At 37.5% G+C, this 16625-nt stretch overlaps 1 protein-coding gene across 26 annotated transcripts in view; it reads right to left on the bottom strand.

Annotated features, from left to right (window-relative positions):
• DLGAP2 (DLG associated protein 2) overlaps nt 1–16625 on the bottom strand; it is a 459829-nt gene that overhangs the window by 20371 nt on the left and 422833 nt on the right. For all 26 annotated transcript variants that reach the window (XM_048936873.1, XM_048936878.1, XM_048936881.1 and 23 more), the window contains 2 exons: nt 6865–6950; nt 5250–5665 (listed from right to left, as the gene is read on the bottom strand). In XM_048936873.1, coding sequence (XP_048792830.1) covers nt 5250–5665; nt 6865–6950 — 502 coding nt within the window. The remainder of the gene's footprint in view (nt 1–5249; nt 5666–6864; nt 6951–16625) is intronic.

The raw sequence follows: 16625 nt of genomic DNA, 5'->3' as shown, positions 1-16625 counted from the left end.
GGAGAGACTGAGATGTTTGGTGATGCTTGGAAGATTCTGCTTGTAAATAAGTGACGATAAAATCAATCACCAAACATAAAGATACATAATTTCAATATAATTCATATACCTCCCCACCATTAAGATACTGGTATATTTACTTGAAATTCAGAAAAGAGTAACATAACCTTAATTCTTCTTCCTGATGCATATGAAACATTCTGTTTTTGTTGTGTGGTCCTGAACGTACGGCTTTTATTCCAAAGACATACAAAACCCTGACAGTGACTGCAGAAGATACATATTCAGGATTTATACTCTTGATAAAGACTGTGCAAGTTCACTATAAACAGAGTGGACAATTCACACAAAGGCATATTGTTTCCAGCAATATGCAGATTACAAGAAGTGTTACAAGTAATATTGTTTTATACATGTTGCATTGTTTGAGGAATACTGCAACAACTTAAAATTGAATGCTGTTTCACCTCACAAATGCAGGGGGAGAAAAGTTAGACCTATGTTGACGAAATCAAGATCACAGTGTGATGTTATAACTCTATTTTTGATAGGTTAAAAGCTTTGCTCAGTTGCGCCACAAGCATTGGGAAACTACTGACAACCTGCTTCTGGCATTCATTCGTGCTACTTAAATGATGTGCTTTTAGTTTTACATTTTCATTTCATTTCATAGCTTTCATTTTTTTTTTCTCTAAGCTGTGTGTGTCCCATACACACTCTGAGGAAATATACCTGGAAATGTATTTAAACTGTCATTTAGGTCACCCTAATTCAAAGCAGAACATGTAAACCAGAATGTTTGTTCAATCTGTAAATCTATACTTATCTAAACCTAAATCTAAATCAATCCTAAACATATGTCTTTTCCACTAAGAACATAACAGACAGGCTATGTTTACAGTGAGATGATATTTTAGGACAGCACAGCTATCAATCAGCATTGTTACAGGGAGGAGGAAGGGCAATGGGATCCTTGTGAGCCATGAGACTGTGCATGTTCACTTTTTTACCAAAGTGGGGAAAACTAGAGCACAATATACATGCTAGGAGGAATTCTTGGATTCCTTATTATGGGACTCTCCTTTATTGACTTTAACTACCATTTCAGGGAAATTAAGACTTTCTGTAGTCATTTACAACACTCCAAATGCCAATTTCAATAGCTCCTGAAGGATAGAGTTGTGAGAAGCATTAGGAATTTATGTCATTAATTTATCTTTGGTTGAAGAATAATCTATATTTGGTCAAACACCTAAAGAAAACTTTTATGGGGGATTAACTGAAGGATGCACTGAAGTAAATTGATTGTGAGGTTTCTTTTCTCCAATTATTGTTTTTGTTACAACTCTTCTGTGTTACTAAAGCCCTTGCAGAATTTTGGAAATATTGGTTGGAGGATTAGAAAGGAAAAATTCAGCATCCCTGGAATGAAGGGTTAAGGGGAGAGAAAGGTGATATTTTGAGCTCTCTCTAATGCCTGATATACCAGAGTTCCCTTTACTTCAACAGGGCACAGCTGTGTCAGCAAAGCTTCTAACAGTGATGCAGAAGATGTCAGAAAAAAGACTGTCTGCCAGTGTGATTAATACCAGACTTAAAGGCTCTGTTCTAACAAAGGAGAAATTTTTACACTGTGTTATCTTAGGATTTTGACACGGGAATAAAGTCTAGGGGGTACTCTATTTGACACAGCACTGTAATATTTCACTAGACAAACATTTGGCACTTGGGAGCCCAGTTGCCCTCTGCTTCCCTGTGTCACATCACACCTGATCCCACAACCCCCATATGGGCTCATGGGCTTTCTGCCTTCCTGTGCAAAGTCCTCTGCTCCCATCACGCAGCTCAGGAAATCTGGGCTCAGGCTGCACAGTCCTGGCCGTCTGCATCTTCAACAGCGCTGTGACAACTGGGAGTGTTTTTCTTGTCATCACCTACACACCAGCAGTAGCCAAATACAATTTTCAGGGTGTAAAACTGCAACTCCAGTCAGCACCCCAGAGAAACACATATTTTTGCTGGAAGACACCCTGCCGGTGCAAATGATCACATGCTTACCCTGGGAACACTTCCAGCCATGTATATATTTTATATATATATATGTATTCTCATAAAGGTTGAGAACACAAATAACTGCTCACACAGACAATAAATGAACTTCACAGAAACTCTGAGATGTGATTCATGGCAACTGACCAAGCAAAAAAATAATGTCTGCAAAAAGAAAGCGTGAGAGGTTAGATTATTTTTGTTGCAGTGATTATCTTCTCCCTTTCCTAGACCTGATGAGTGAAGATCTTAGAACAACATTATGGGAGAAAAGCTACAGCAAAAGAAAAAAATCAATAGAGCAATCAGACAGCTTTCTGTGATCTCAGGGCTATTGTGCTAACACAGAAAATGAAATTGTTTTCTAAAATACAGTTCGATTTTAACTCTTCCCTTGATTAAAACAAAATTGAAGTGGTAGCATAAAGACAGCCTTCTCATAGGAGATGCAAGGCTACCTTTCTTCTTCAGGTACAATTAGTATACCCTGGCCAACAAAAAGAACAATTCAGCATTAACAGTGACAGTTTGAATGTGCAAATTTTGCTGTCAAGTGTTATGGGAATAGTAGCTGCTGGAAGATGGAAAAACATATTTAGTTGCTTCTGGCTCCCGCATCTGTGAGCATTTTCTTCAGAGAACTGTGAAATGCTTGAATAAGTCAAGATACATTTCATGCTGGGGATATCATTAAACTTTAGTTCTTGTGGATACATACCTTCCAACTTTCATAGCTCAAACTGAGTATATAAAATGTGTCAGAGGCTCAACAGCAAAACAGTTATTCATGCAAAAACTTTAAAATGCTGTGAAGCTCATTCCCTCCTTGAAAATAATTATTTGATAATCTCCATTTAGTTTATGTTAGTTATATGAAATGAGGGGATACTATTCCAAAGATTTGGAAATGATTTGAGAAAGATCTCTTGAAATGAGTACATATGATGGAAAAGGAGTCTGTCATGTTTCACATCCAGCTGAAGATAAGCATCTGACTTAACTTATGCTATAGAGACCTCTTCTGCAGTAATTTCTTTATAAGGGAGGTGAGAGTGTTCCCCCAAACATGGGTAATTAAACTGTCTTGGTTAGGTTAAAATGGGAATTGCAAGAGTCCATTTCAGTATTTCTGTATCAAGGAACTGCGCTTTCTTTTTCTCTTACAGTCACTCTGCAAGTAAGGAAACATTAAGTCCTAATTCTAGGTTAAAAGGATAGAGTCTCAACAACTACAAATATTAATAAAAAATCACTGAGGCTCAATTTGTCTTCATGTCCCACTCTTTATGTCCTGAATTATTTCCTGAAAAAAATAATCTTCCTAACTGTTGCAAGGTATTTTAGGGTATTTCTGGAGTGCAAGAGCATAGATAGCATCATGTGGAGGTAGTGTGGGTCTGGACCTGGGAATTGGTAGTCAGCTAAAATCAGCTCCTCCAGCTTTTCCTGACATAATACACAGACAGCTACATATTTGAGAGAGCTCCACTAGCTCCCTACCTTTGTCTGCAAGAGTATTTCCACTGCTCACTTCATGTGATTGCAGATTTGATGGTGGCTGCACATGAGGAAGGAGAAGAGCTTGGAAAGAAAGGAGGTAGCAGAAGTGCCTGAAAACAGTTGGCTGGCCTCCTGGGGAAAGAGGTGGGTTAACTGTAATTCTCCCCTTTGTCTCCTAATAATCTTACTTTTTTGAAGGAAATTGAAGTCTCGCTCTTCAAACTTCTGCTTCTGATAGCAAGCACTGATGTTCCCAACACCAAAAGCTAGTGCTTTGGGACGCTTATTGGTGGCAGAGCATTTAGCAGTACAAAGATTTAGGGGATAGGACAAAAATATGTATATGGTAAAACTAAGCATTAAAAAATAACTGCAATGAAAGTAGATTTGGAAATCCTACCACATGCTAAGCAAAGCAAAATATTTTATTGTTAGTACTTATACAGCACCTTAGAGGGTATTAAAGTCTTCACATTATCAATGCAAAGAAAATTCTCAGCTCATATCTGCCATCGTGAAAATGACGACAAAAATCTAAACTCCAGAAAAAACTGGATGCTTAAAGAAGAAAACAACCTTATGATCTCTGCCACACTAAAAGCTATGCTGTTATATGGCAGATTTGCACAAAAAGCAGTGCAGAAATATGACTGCAAATGAAAATGATGCGATAAAAATGCAGGTGTTCTGTCCTTTTAAAAGGTCAGTGAAAGAAATAGAAATTGGCCTTTTAGTGACCATGCAGGTCTGGCCCAAGTCTTGGGGGCAGATCATAAGCAAGAGCTCACTGAGGGGGAAAAAAGACAATCAGGAAAGTATATTCAGAGATTATGTGTGAGATTTGTGAGTGTAGGAGAAGATGCTACTAAGAAAATTGTGTATGAACTAATTTGTGATTTGAGAAAAGCTGAGCTGAGACAATAATTCAGATTGGCAGGGATTGAAATATTTATAAAACTAAGACCGGAGAACAAGGATAATTGACCTCAGAGGGAATGACGGGGAGCTGGCTACTGAGTGCTAGGACCACTTTGATATATTACCATCATTAGTGCTGGCTTGGATCTTGTTCCAAAATAGTCTACATTATTTTTCATTTTTTCCCATCACTTCATTCAAGGTGTCCACAAGAAGTGAGAGAAATAATGATTCTTGACAAAATTATAATAAGAAAATGCTACTGAACTATCTGAGACTGTAGAAGTGCTTTAGCTATTGCTTCTGCATACTCCTCTCTCTTATTCTAACTGTTCCTTTATATGCATTTTGCTCAGGTCCTATAAAGGAATTAAAATGTGTTTAAAATGGCTTCAAAAGAAAAGGCAGATTCTCAGGATTCTCAGGATTCAGGAAAATGGAACAACAACAAAAAGGTTAACACAAGATAAACTTCTGTGTTCTGGCAAAGATTCAAGCACTGGAAATGCAGAAGTGAGTGGGAAGAATGAGCCAGAGCTGGAGCTATGGAGGGAGATCTTGTCCCACTTAAGCCATATCAGGCTTTGATCGTGTACTTGATGCAGTTGTCTCCTCAGCTACAACCCTAAAGCCCCAGCCTGACAAAACCAGCTTGCACAATCAGCAGCAAGGCTGCCTACATCTAGTGGTTCTGTAGAACGTCTTTGGTACTGCAAAAAGAGGAGGGAAAAACCACACACCATCAATATATGGTAATAGAAAAGATAGCAAAATGTTCTTACTTTCCTCAGAAAGATCGTTTTCTTCTGCCTCTCTTTCCATTTCCTTACACCATCCCTCCATTCTCTTAGTTTCAGTATGTAGCAACTTCATGAACCAAGAACCGTCCCGTCGACAAGGAGACATCCGACCAGTCTCTACTGTCTCAATGGCTGGCTCCAGCCAGGGCTCTGGTGGTGGAAGGTTTGAGGTGTCAACTGGGGTCCTGTAATCTTCTCTGTAACTGAACAGCCCCTGCGTCCGTACAGTTCTCACTGCGCTGTATTGGGTGGGGGTGCTGGGCTCCGAGTGCTGCTGGAAGGATGAGCCAAACTGAAGTCCCTTGTCCTCCATGGTGATGTGTCCTGGGAAGCCCTCCAGCTCCAGGTCAGCCTGGACAGCTGCTGTCACACTGTTTGAGCGCTTAAATCGTCCATGTCTTGATGAAGCGGGAAGAAAGAAAAGAGGTTAAATAACACAAATGAATATATGATGATATAGGGGTGCAGAATAATGCTTCAGTGAATGGCTTCTACTTCTATCCTTCTCCTTTATGCTAAATATTTTTTTCTTTGTGCACATCTCACTAAAATAAGACAGAGGTTAACAATATAGAGGAAAAACAGAACGCATTGTGCCATCATTGATCTCAGCAAAGATACAAAAGAAATTCATTTAAATTATCTCTGGAAGCAAATATTGATTTATTCTCATACCACGTTATTCTCATTCTACAAAATACCATGTATCATTACTAAATGAACTGGAAATAACTAGCAGAACTGCAGGGTTGCATCTCCTGGTGGAAGACTGTTAAATAAATGTATAAAAACACTCAAATATTAATGATCATAATTTGACAAAATCTGCTAAATTAGGGCTTTTGAGAATTCTTTAAAAAAAGAAAAATATTAACTGAAGGTTTAAGAGTTGTTTTGGTTTTTTTACTTACCTCATAGGACGACCATTAAATGTTACTTTTTTTTATTGCGCTATGCCACAAAAAACATTTGAGAAAAGATTTATTTTAAAAAGTTAGACGGACAAAGAAAGATTATTCGTGAAATCTTTTCACATCTAGACCTGTTGTTTCAAATTACTTCTAGTCAATGATGGTAAAAGGCAATTAGCAGTCAAATGCTATCTGACAGGTGCCGTGAAATGAGATAATGGTCCCAGGCTGGTGCTTAACAGGCAGTGCCTGCCAGGGATAACCCAGTGGGCTGCTACATTGGTTGATAGTGCTACAGAACCAGACCAGGATTGAACAAGTGGAAAGCTGATTCCAGTTTACGATACATCCTAACCCTTGTTAGAAGGACTGAGAAAGCCTAAATCAGCACAAGATCCCAATATACATCTCTTTGCATTTTTTTCTGAAAATATGAAAGGGTATTAATCCACCACTTCAATTTAAAACTTTCACTTCCTTCACTACAATTTAAAACAGTAAAATGAACACAATATTAAACAAGCGTTGCATATTCTCTACAAATTTTGCCAAACGACCAGCATGCAAATAAGAAATTTGGCTTTCTGAATTATTTAGAGGCAGCATTTGCCAGATGTTTGTTATTAACACTGTTTACAAATGTGCTTTTATGAAAGATTACAGATTTTTGTATGCACTTGAATTACCGTTTTTCATCTTCCACTTGTATTCCAACTGAGTGGTATTCCCGCAGGCCTCTGCTCTCAGTATCTGAATCCGTTGCTGTTTCCACCTAATTCAAGAGAAAAGATACATCTGCAAAGTGAGCACCAAAAAGCCAACAATACCCGCCCTTACTTAAAATAAATTCACTTCCCTCTCTTACTGCTAAGAAATATCCAACAATAAATAAATGAGGTAAAATTTGATAGGACAAGGGGAAACGATTTGAAGCTAAAGGAAGGGACATTAGATTGGATATAAGGAAAAAGTTCTTAACAATGAAGGCGGTGAGGCACTGGAGAAGACTGCCCAGAGGGGTAGTGGATGCCCCATCCCTGGAGACACCCAAGGTCAGCCTGGATGGGGCTGTAAGCACCTGATCTGGCTGTAGTGTCCTTGTTCTTTGCGGATGGGTTGGACTGGATGGCTTTCAAAGGTCTCTTCTGATTCTGTGATTCTATGAAATAAATGAGTGTTCAGCCTGGTACCATTGCTTTGGTGCTGTGTTTTATAAATCTCTGCACAATTACTTCTGTTTTGCTATACAATGCTTTATTTCAAACCTAAGCAGATGCAATTACTCAGTTCAATGGAAGCAGGGAGTAGGTTTGGCCTGGTAGAGCTGTTCTCAGAATGAAGAATCCAGAGGATGGTACCTTTTTATATTATAGTAAAACAGTCTCTCATTATAGTTAATGATTTACAAAATAAAATAAAAACTCAAGTAGCCCCATAAACCTGCAAGTGATAAAAAGAAATGCTGCAATGAAATTTTATTGATAGCTGCGTTGACAAATATAAAGCCATTTAAATGACATGAAGGATACAGCAGAATGCCCTATCTAACCTTTTTTAATAACATGGTTCCAAAAATGCTGTATCAAGCTAGCAATTTATGCATTTTTATGGTATTCCCATCTGAAATACACTCTCTAAAATACATTCACAGTGCAGCTTTCTTCATGAATGAGACCACATTGCTATTGCAAGTTTCTGTGGGATTTTATATAACATTCCCCACCATCACACCACCTCCAGGTCTCTGACACAGACACAGTGAGTGACGCAGTATGCAGATTGTATTCTTGGATGAAAGGAGAGCTAGGAAGCAGCTAGTGTAGAATGAATTCTTTTTTGAATTAAATATTCACAGTTAAATTAAAAAATATTATCAGCAAGCAGTTTTTTCAACATGCACAATCCATGGGTGCAGTCAAAGAGTATATCTGATGATGAAAATGAGATAGTTTTTCCTCTGGGAGGAGCCCAACGGCTGTTGCAGCTGTCTCAGCTGCATGGTCCCATCCCAGCAGCATTTTGGAAGGATGCAGAGAAAATGTGGAAGGTGGGTGAGATGTGAATGTACATATGGACTCTATATCTGGAAGAAGCCAGCTGCTGGTAACATCTCATTAGATTTTCAAGCAGTAGTTCCATGTACATTCACGTTGAAGGGAGTTCCAGCCAGTAATCAGTGTAAATTTGTATTTACCTGGGTATAGGTATTGGTAATTTTTATGAAATGCAGAAACCTTTTAGCAAAGCTAGAACTGTTCAGTGTAGCATCACGCATAGGCTTGCAGAAAGCTCTGGTTACCAGTGGAGTAACTATTATGGGAAAAAAACATTTCCCAGCAATTCCATCTATTCTGCATTAATTCGCACTGTTCCCACCTCAGGAATTGCATGGAAGCTAGCTGCATTCACTTGCACAGGCAGCACACTGAGACAACTGTTCTTTTTAACGTATCAGAGATTTGGTAGCAGTCTCCAAGATTTGGTGTTGTCTGTATAAAAAGAAAGATTCCTCTCATCATCAGCAGAGAAAAACAGCCTCAACTACAGAGGTAGGTGGTTCAGGAAAAAAACAAACACACAAAACGCAAAACAAGCAAGTTACTAGTCAAGGTGGGTTTGGCCACCATGTGGGTGAGAAGTTTGAGCTGTGCTTGGAGGGTTATCAGCTTCTGAAAGAACACTGCTACAGGCAGAACAGCCATACAGTCCATTTTCTTTGATCAAGGGATAGCTATCAGAAAATATATTCTTATTTATAGTGTAAAAAGCCCCAAGAGAGTCTCAAATAAATTCAAGAAGAAATCAAGGCTAGGGACTCACCTAGCTCTTTCAGGATTTTGAGTTAAGCTGGGTATAATTTATCTTCTTCATAGAGAATGCTAATCAGAAAATGAGGTGAATTGTGTGGGGACACGAATGAGACACACCCAGGCACTCCCCCATCCCTCAGAGAGGAAAGTAGGACAGAAGAATATGTAATTTTTATTATTAAACACAGAAAGCACCTAGCAATTTGGAAGGTGAAACCGGACATCAAATGTGAACAGTTAGGAAAAGACTGGAGAAGAGACTGAGTCTTTTTTGCACAACCTCAAATGGCAATACTTCCAACAAAGTCTAATGGCAGTCTTAAGAAGAGTCACAGTACTTGATCATGACTGGCAAGTCTCACAGCATATAAAGGAGAAAAGATATTTTCATAATGAAAGCCCCCCTTTCTCCTTTTCCTTTCCCAGATATTATTGCTAAACATAACATTGTACAGGATGGAATGGTTCAGGTCAGCTGCCCTTGCAATGTCCCCTCCGCATCTCACCCATCCCCGGCCTCCTGGCTTTCAGGGTGCTGTGCCAGCAGTGCCCAGAAATGAGCAAAACAGAAGTGGTATATCAAAGCTGTCCTAACAATAAGTGCATTGCACAGCAGTATATGGGCTGCTGTGCGGAAAGGTATCTCTATCCCAGCCATATCCAGTACTGTCACTGTGCCTGCTTTGGGACAGTTATGACCATGCTGGATTCCATAAACAAGAACAGGTTCCTGTTGAGAAGATCAATTTGGTCATTTGATATTGTTGGAATGAAGTGGGAAAACTGGCAACACACACTTTTCTTCGGATTTGCATATCAAAAGCATATCTGCTTTTGCCAGCTATGTTGTTAGGTTTAATAACAGACAGCATGTCTTCCTTTGAGCTCTGCTTCTGAGGTATGGAGGCTAATTTCACTTTTATATTTTGGACGGGCTACTGTCTTTCTGTTGATGTAACGTATCTGGGAGCAGCTCTTTTCATCTGCCTGTTTTCAAGTGCTTTCTTACTGGTATTTCACCTAGAAGTATATTCTGAATAATCCGCCAAAGATGTAATTGACACTTAGAATTAGAAACACAATGGAAGTAATCTACTCTAAAAATTTAGTTGAAACAAAATCATCAGGAAAATGATGGCCCAGGAATCAAGGGCATTATTAGGTACTTCTAAATATAAACTTGTGCCAAATTATCTTTACCTACAGCTTGCCAAAAGTGACACTGACTAAATGACCTGACAATTGCTTTCATATTTTAATGCTTTCTTGTCCTTACTGCTCTTTGTAACAGCAAGAGAATGCCAAATATTATCTTTTTGTGCAATCTAGGACTGCAAATATTGTAACAACCAGGTTAGATTCAAGTGAACAGAGTAGGAAAAGTCTTATGTTTGGTTTTATTGTATGGCTCCAGAAGCTTAAAAATATTTTACTAGATCTGTTCTTATCTACAATTCATTGTAATTTTAATACTCACATTGACTCTAAAAGCCTTAGTATTTGAAAACTGAGCTACAATCTCAGCAAAACGTGACAAAAGATTTGCCTGTCTGATCACGAGGGAATCTCACCAAGAAATGGAAATAAAATAAATCACTAGAAAGTGACCAGAAGAATGAGAGTAGCTCTTACCTATCAAGTTATCTTTCCTCTCCTTGAAAACAAAGAATTAACATCTCCTTAGAAATACGGCCCTTTGTTATCTGAAAAATGTTTTATGGGCTAAAAGTATGACATTTACAGTAGGTGTATTAGAGTATTTAGGATGACTTTGTTATTAATTATCTTTCCCAAAGGTAACAAAGCTCTCCGCTGTTTTTGCCACCAAAACAGGAAATAGACAATAATATGAAACCTCTGTGATCAGTCACTGACTAATCCAGCTCAAAATGTTAAAGTTAAGTGCTGAATACTGGCACTGACTTAGTAAAAAATGACCCACGAGCAAATTATGCTTACACAGAATTACTCGAATAAATGCAAATTAGTATTGCAAATAAGTTGTTTCTTACAATCAATCTTGGTTTGTTTATAGGCACTCATTCTATGCAAGGATGTCTCACTGACTAAATTATTCCTGCAAGCATTTGGTAAGCTTTCCTAGCTGATAATTTTTACCTTCTTAAGAGCAATTCTTACTTTTTTTTATTAAAGTATTATTCTGCTCTCGAACTTAAGGACTTCAACATAACATTCCAGTCTTCTAAAAATCACATCTTAAGCTTTAATACATACCGTCTCTGAGGAAAGTTCAAAGTTAATATATTCAATAATTAAGAAAAGAGATTTTAACCCGGTATTTTCTGATTCTCTCCCATAAGCATCAGTAATAAGAGTCCTTCAGGCCACATTATCTCTCCCCATGCAATTTGGGTTGCATTGGGAAAACAATGGGTTTTTACTGCCGTAGTCTACATGTTCTATAATTAGAATTTAATTAACAATCTCTCTGATGATGCACAGGAATGACGATAATAATTCTTCTCAGTCTTGCATAGGCTTCTCAGTGATAATGAGTGAAAAGAGGAAGAAAATACTACATTTGATAATAGATCAAGTAAACCCAGTTGTGAATGCAGAAAATCGATTCAGTAAAAAGATCTCATTTGTATGCAAAAAAATGCTTAAAATAAACTGCAGTACTAACAACTGCTGCTTCCATTAGCTGAGGGAGCCCTTTCATCAGAAAGAAGCATATACTTTTTAAAATAAATTTTCAGAAATACACCAAAATATACCTGTGTTTACATACTTATGCAATTTTCTGTCTGACTACAAAGACCCATTCTGCTATTCCAGTATTTCCCAGAAGAACATCTGGGCAAATCAAATACCTTGCACAAAACAGTTAAGTTCTAGCTACACAATAATATTGTACAACAGGCTGAAAACTTCTACAGCTCTTTTAAGAAAGCACTTTGTGCTAAAAATGCATGCCAGGGTTTAGAAATGGGATTTGTGTCAAGCCAAGATGAGATAGTAACATCAGAGTAACGCACACAACAGTGATTACTCATAACTTTTTTGGTGCATTTAATACTTTGTGGCAAATTGTTCTGAACCAACAAATGTTCTGGAAGCGTTCTGAACCTTCCCCACTTAGAATGTCTCATTGTGTTAAGTGGCAGTAAAAGAAACGAGCAACACTAATCTGTGAAAAGAGTAAACATAAAGATAACTTTAAAATAACCATAGCTGTTCTTTTAACTACAACTTGAACTGCTAAGCTTTTTAACAAATGAGGATGTTAAAATGCAATGACTGGCTGGGAAATCCACTAATGGAATAAGCCTCTGAATTCTGACTCATATATATACATGGGTCTTTAAACTTAAAACCTTCAAGTCTTCAAGTTATGGCCTCTTATCATGGATGCGCTACCTAAACTTTCATTACTTTCTGCAAGCCCAGGACTTCACACACTTATCTTCCACAAAAGTCTGGCAAGTATTTTAAGAAGATCTCAACAACTTTAGGATAACCTCTAAAACTTTGGATCATTTATGATTCAAAGACCGGTGAAATAATGGGAATATTTCTTTTGATTAATATGCGTACACAGCAGGAGAGCGCTAGCAAGAATTTTATAACCTAAACACAGTACAAAGAAAATGTAGATGCTCATCTCTGTAAGAGTGCCAAGTACACGTAGAATGCTATGCCTTATGGGGAAATTTTAGTTTGGGGCTTTAGTACTTCTTAAACAAAGATTTTAATAGAAGATGGTAATGACATTATTTATTTATCTATATACAAATTTATATTCATATACAAAATTATCGAATATTTATTAGATCACCTTATGACACACAAAAAATTAGATGGCTAATTGTTGCACTAATTCTACAGAATAAAGCTTTTTATTTATAAGAACTTGTTAATAATGAAAATTGAGGGGAAAAAAACAACACCTATAACCCTAGATACTTTGAAGAGTGATCTCTGATAATAAATGAAGGTAACAGAGTGCATTCTCTACCATTAGAGCTCATTTCCACAAACATAATAGAATCATAGAATCATAGAATCATAGAATCATAGAATCATAGAATCATAGAATCATAGAATCATAGAATCATAGAATGGCCTGGGTTGAAAAGGACCACAATGATCATCTAGTTTCAACCCCCCTGCTACATGCAGGATCACCAACCACCAGACCAGGCTGAACTTGTCTCCTCAAGATTTATTCTCACATTGTCTACTTGCATGGTTTCTGATTATTTGGAGAAGTCCTGACATCTCTTAAGTAGAGAAGAAACAAAGGAAGGCATATTTTGAAATATTTGAAATAGAAAGTAATTTCCTGATGTTTTCTCATGTATTTTACTTAGGTGGCTCTGAAAGCAATGCCTCCTATTTATTTCCACTGAAACTACAACAGATATCAAGAACAGAATTACACTATTTGATAGAGCAGATTCTCAGCTACAAAGCACTATTCTGCAACATTGTCACCACCATTAGTTATGCATTTTATGCTTTTTCTTCAGCACTGAACCAAAGCCTGTATGACATTCTCATTAAAATCTGCACAGGCATCTGACTTCAATCTCACACTTTTCTTTTGTGTGCACTTTCTCGTTAGATGCCATTTTGCCAGACTGCTCCTCTGCTGCTGCCTGTCACACGGCAACAAAATGTGATGGAATATTGGTGGGAAGGTTCATCCCCTACTGCCATAACACCAACATCCACCTCTGATGCCATGGGTTAACATAATAAAACTGGAGGCATTACTTTTGGAGCAGCCCTTGTACAACCTTAATGCTTTTGATTTGAAATGGCCTATAGCTAGAGCATTTTTTGAATATGAATTATTAGCATAAATACAAGGGTATGCTAAAGTATGAAGAATAATCCCTAAAAGTATGCATTGGTAATAACCTTGCTCTTGACTTACTGGTTACTCTGGGCAATCTCTACCCTGCATTTTAATTCAAATACTTTGAGAAGTCTTCAGCTGTCATGACAGAAGACAGGTATGAAGATTACAGTTACTACTATTACTAGAGTTTAATTCTTTATTGTGCATATATTTTTCAGAATGTCAACTATACTTTTAATTCCAGTATCAGTAATTTGCAATTCACTTCAATTTGAGGATCGGCAGTTTATCTCAAATTCCAGCTGATATATCTGAGAATATTCAATTTATTTAAATATGGTAGCTAAAAAAATAATAAAAAAATCCAAACCAACAGCTTTTTGAAACAGCTCTGTTTCTGAAACGTTTTGTTGTGCAAAATTCTAATCTGGGATAGGGCTAGCATCCCATGAGACAGGTTACAATGGCTGTGTTGTTCTTTGGCCTTGAAAATTGGATGCTACTGTCAATTTACAGTAAGTCCAATGCTTTCCTAGTGCGTTGGGCTCTCTGAGCTCGTATATTCCAATCCTATGGCACCTGTATAGTACACCAAGACTTTATAAAAGGACTTCTGTTCATGACACGCACACTACGCAGACCACATATCCCAAGGACACAGCAGCCCTAGGCTGAGTCTGCAGCAATGCCATGTGCAGCACTGGTCATTCTTTATGCCTCGCTTTTACTGTGTGAAGTTCCATTGGCAAGCATTCTAACATTAATGTGTTAAAGGAATGAAACATCAAAAAAAGTCCACAAATTAACCACCCTGATAGCAAAATAATTAATGCAAATAAATGCAAATCAAATGCATTACCCTGGCATGGCATGATAATGAGAAAACAAGTCATTTAGTCAATCAAGGAAATATGCAAATAAAAAACATCCTTTTCTGAGGTGCTTTGATGCAGAAGACTAGAAGAAATAGTTTAGCTGTATTTTGGGGACATAAATTACTATTTATGTAGTTTGCAATGCAGGTACACTACCCCCTGTTTTTATTCTGTTCACACTAAGCGACAATAATATGACAAAATGCATTTCCTGCTTAGAAATGCTGCAGAAAGGTATTTTTCACACCAATGTGAAGTTTGAAACTTACTGCAAAAAAAAACAAAACAAAACAAAAAAACCAAGCAACCTTAAACTAAAATATACTACTGGGATGCTGTGTTAAGACTAACGTCACAATTTTAACCTTATCTAATGCAGCAACCAAACAATCTGTACTTCTCACAAGATAACAGCTCATCCTTCTAAGATGCTTGACTATTTTGGTGTGCATATCTGAAGATCAGAATTATGGGCCAGGCCTCAGATGACAACTGATACAGAAGATCTGCTGCCTGCATGTAGATTATTGCGCAAATGTTTTTTGCAGACTACATGCACTTATTATTAAACACACCAAAAAAAAAAAAAAGAGAGCTGGAGCTGGGTGAAAATTATTGGTCATCACCTGCAGTAAGAAATAGGATGAGAAACAGGATGAAGGGATATGATCAAAGTTCTAGAATTAATTGTTGAAATACCAGGAATGACTGAAGCAAGGCACAATATTGTTAAGTATCGCTGCTGCACACAGCTGCTGTAAAGAAGAGATAAGAAGAACACTAGACACAATTCCCTTCTGAAGAGTAAGCTTCAGGTCAGGGGGTAAAAGTTACTAAAAAGGACTTGCTGCTCTTTTCATCTTTTTGCCATTATCTTCTAAGCCCCTTCTCCAAACAATTTAGTATACACTAATTACTTTGTAAAACATTTTAAAATTAGTCATCTGCATATTTTACCATTGCTTTTAAATTGAATTCTGCATGAAAGCAAATGCTTTTATGTTGAGAAATGGGCAAGCAGCTTGCTGACAAAGCCTAGGTATTCCTGTCTGTCTAATATGTTCTGGAGCAGTGACATTATACTGCACTGTGATATTAAAGTTCAATCAGTAGCTATGGATTGCTTAAGCCAAATATTTTTCTCTGATTTCATCATGAAATCAGTGGAAATGGAATCCCTACTTTTTAAGAAATTAATAATTATTTCTTATAGACTTCTTCGTAGATGAATAGTCACTCACTGGGCTTAATTACATGGACTATCACCCTCTCCAGATCTAGGCAATATCTGTAACTATGCCAAAACACATGGCATTTCTGCTACAGTTGATCTCACAGAAGTAGAGAGTCTTAAGGCAAAAGTGGATCCAATGATTTAAAAGGGGGTGTTGGCACACTTAAAATTAAGAGCAGAGTAGAAACCCAAATTTCCATCCACTTCTGTGTCTCAACTGATTTTTTGTCAACTTCAACTTTCTGTTTTTTATTACTAATTGATAATCCCTAGGTGTTTTAATAAATTGCCACTATGATGTATCCAGTGCTCTCCATTTAATAGAAGAAAGACCAGGCAGAATCTGCACTGGGAAACATTTCATTCACTGGATACAATATCTCATGGGTGAACTTTCCTGCCAGACATTTTGCAAGGTATGATTACATGGTGGACAAATGGAGGAAAACTCTGAGGCTGTCCTTACTGATGTGAGTTCCTCACAGGGCACCCAGGCCTATGATGTAAATATATCAGTAAGTTTCTTTTTTTTTCACTTGGTACCCTCTCCCCAGCAGAACACCTATTACTAAAAGGAGAGTGGTAGGTAGAATTAGGTTCCAGCAGCATCACACATTTTCCAAGGTCAAAAGTGAAAGATAATGGAAAAAATACAGTGAAGCATTTTAAAACGAACATAATTCTATAAAAAGAACTGAAT

Source organism: Lagopus muta, chromosome 2 (genome assembly GCF_023343835.1).
Source record: "Lagopus muta isolate bLagMut1 chromosome 2, bLagMut1 primary, whole genome shotgun sequence".
Classification (NCBI taxonomy): Eukaryota; Metazoa; Chordata; class Aves; order Galliformes; family Phasianidae; genus Lagopus; species Lagopus muta.
Note: the sequence above shows the minus strand (reverse complement) of the source record. Positions and strands in the feature narration are given on the sequence as shown.